This window comes from Austrofundulus limnaeus, unplaced genomic scaffold (assembly GCF_001266775.1).
Source record: "Austrofundulus limnaeus strain Quisiro unplaced genomic scaffold, Austrofundulus_limnaeus-1.0 Scaffold11, whole genome shotgun sequence".
Classification (NCBI taxonomy): Eukaryota; Metazoa; Chordata; class Actinopteri; order Cyprinodontiformes; family Rivulidae; genus Austrofundulus; species Austrofundulus limnaeus.
In genome coordinates, this window is record NW_013952413.1 from 179,690 (window position 1) to 181,524 (window position 1,835).

General features: G+C 38.3%; 1 protein-coding gene across 1 annotated transcript in view; it reads right to left on the reverse strand.

Annotated features, from left to right (window-relative positions):
* The window catches only part of slit3 (slit homolog 3 (Drosophila)), a gene marked incomplete in the record, with an annotated part of 256,337 nt that overhangs the window by 115,326 nt on the left and 139,176 nt on the right, over positions 1-1,835 (reverse strand). The window contains 1 exon segment of the mRNA XM_014001945.1: positions 690-761. Coding sequence (XP_013857399.1) covers positions 690-761 — 72 coding nt within the window.

Below are 1,835 nucleotides of genomic sequence, written 5' to 3' on the forward strand. Positions count from 1 at the left end.
ACTGAGCAATTTAGTTGGATAGCACAGTACTAATGTCTGAAAATAAGCTGCTTTATAGTCACCATCAAACATAAACTAAATCCGCCATAATGCAGSTACTCACTAGAAACCCATCAGTGAGTAAAACCTTTTTGTTTTACTTTTAATAATATTTCTGTATTTATTACAGATTTAGTCAGTCATTCACTTAGTTCTTATCAGTGTTTAAAAGAGTAAGTGTTAAAACTCTGTTTAGTCAAAGTTAAAGATGAAACTTCAAAGTTCATTACAAGTGGCCCTTCGAGGGCCACCATAACACTCATGTGGCCCTCGGTGAAAATGAGTTTGACACCCMTGCTTTAGAGTATCCATGATGTTGGGCTGTGAGTAAGGTTCTAAACCTGTGTTGATCTCAGAGTTCAGAAAAAAAATGCAACAATTTCTAACACTTGAAYAGTGCTTCGATTGTAGATTGTGTGTCTTAACTTGAACTTAAATTTTCTAAAGGTTTTGTTGTTTTATACACATGCTCTTATCATAAAACTGACTTTGTGCCATRTGTTGGGACATGTCATTTTTATAGTAAAATTCTTAAATTCAATAAATATAAAACAAGTAAATAAATAGCACAAATACTGAAATATACAGAAATTAAAAGCTTAAAAAAAGACAAAAAGAGGGATAAAGCTAAAACGAGCAGTTCCACTTACAGGTTCTTGACATTGGTAATTCCTCTGAAAGCCTTTCTTGGAACTGCCTGGATCTGGTTCTCACTGAGGTCTCTGGAGAGACAAACACAGAAGGAGACAGAGAAAGAGTGACTAAAACATTACTTGGCATATTCAAAGCACTTATATGGAGTCGAGTGATAAACAAAACCACAAACATATGATCAGTGCCACACACACACACACATACGCTCGCTGTCATGAACGGACACACAGCTACACAAACAAGCAATTACAGAACAAAGGCACAGAAGGAGAAAGTGATGAAGAGAGGGAGGGGGCAGAGAAAGGATGATATGACATTTATGATCAGTGGAACAATTTGGTCCAAAGAGCTTCAAAGACAAAAGGAACTATCAGAAATACTGCTGGCATGAGGCCATCTGCTGCCTTGATGTGTGCGTGTGATTTATGGAGAGGTAGTTGCAGGAGGGAAAAAGGAGAAACTTAGAAAGAGCTTGTTTATGTGTTTCTCACGTTTTCTTGAGACGTTACTGAAACCCTGATTCATGCAACTTTAAAAAACAAAGCGTAAACAAACATTTATTTGAAAATTAACAATATTGTTACTATAATTTTGCATACCTTCGCTTTTTCCCATTTCACACAGCAAACCAGAAAAACTGAAACAGCACATACAACATACCAGCCAACTTCCCTTTTCTTCCTCTGTATTGAAAATCCATATGAGCTAAAGGATTTCTGACACAACACAATGGCTCAGGCCTAACTCTATTAGTGTTGCTGTTTGGGAAGAGGGCCTGGCAGTGAAGCAGAGCTCGGAAAGCATAATGTAATTAGAGACAGGGAGAGAAAGGTATGAAAATATCAGACAAGCTAATCACCCCATATTCCTGCCGGTCAGGCCTAAGCTAAACACTCAGCGCACAAAGTCAATCAGCAGCACAGTAATCCATGACCATGCATGTTAAACAGTCGGCATAGACTAAGAAAATCACAGCAGAACTGCACAGAAGGCCAACAGACATCAGTCTGGTCTTTCCATTTGACCTTGGTGCACATTCAAATGCATGCGTGTGTGTGTGTGTGTGTGTGTGTGTGTGTGTGTGTGTGTGTGTGTGTGTGTGTGTGTGTGTGTTGTTATCTCAATATTATACATGCTTGCAT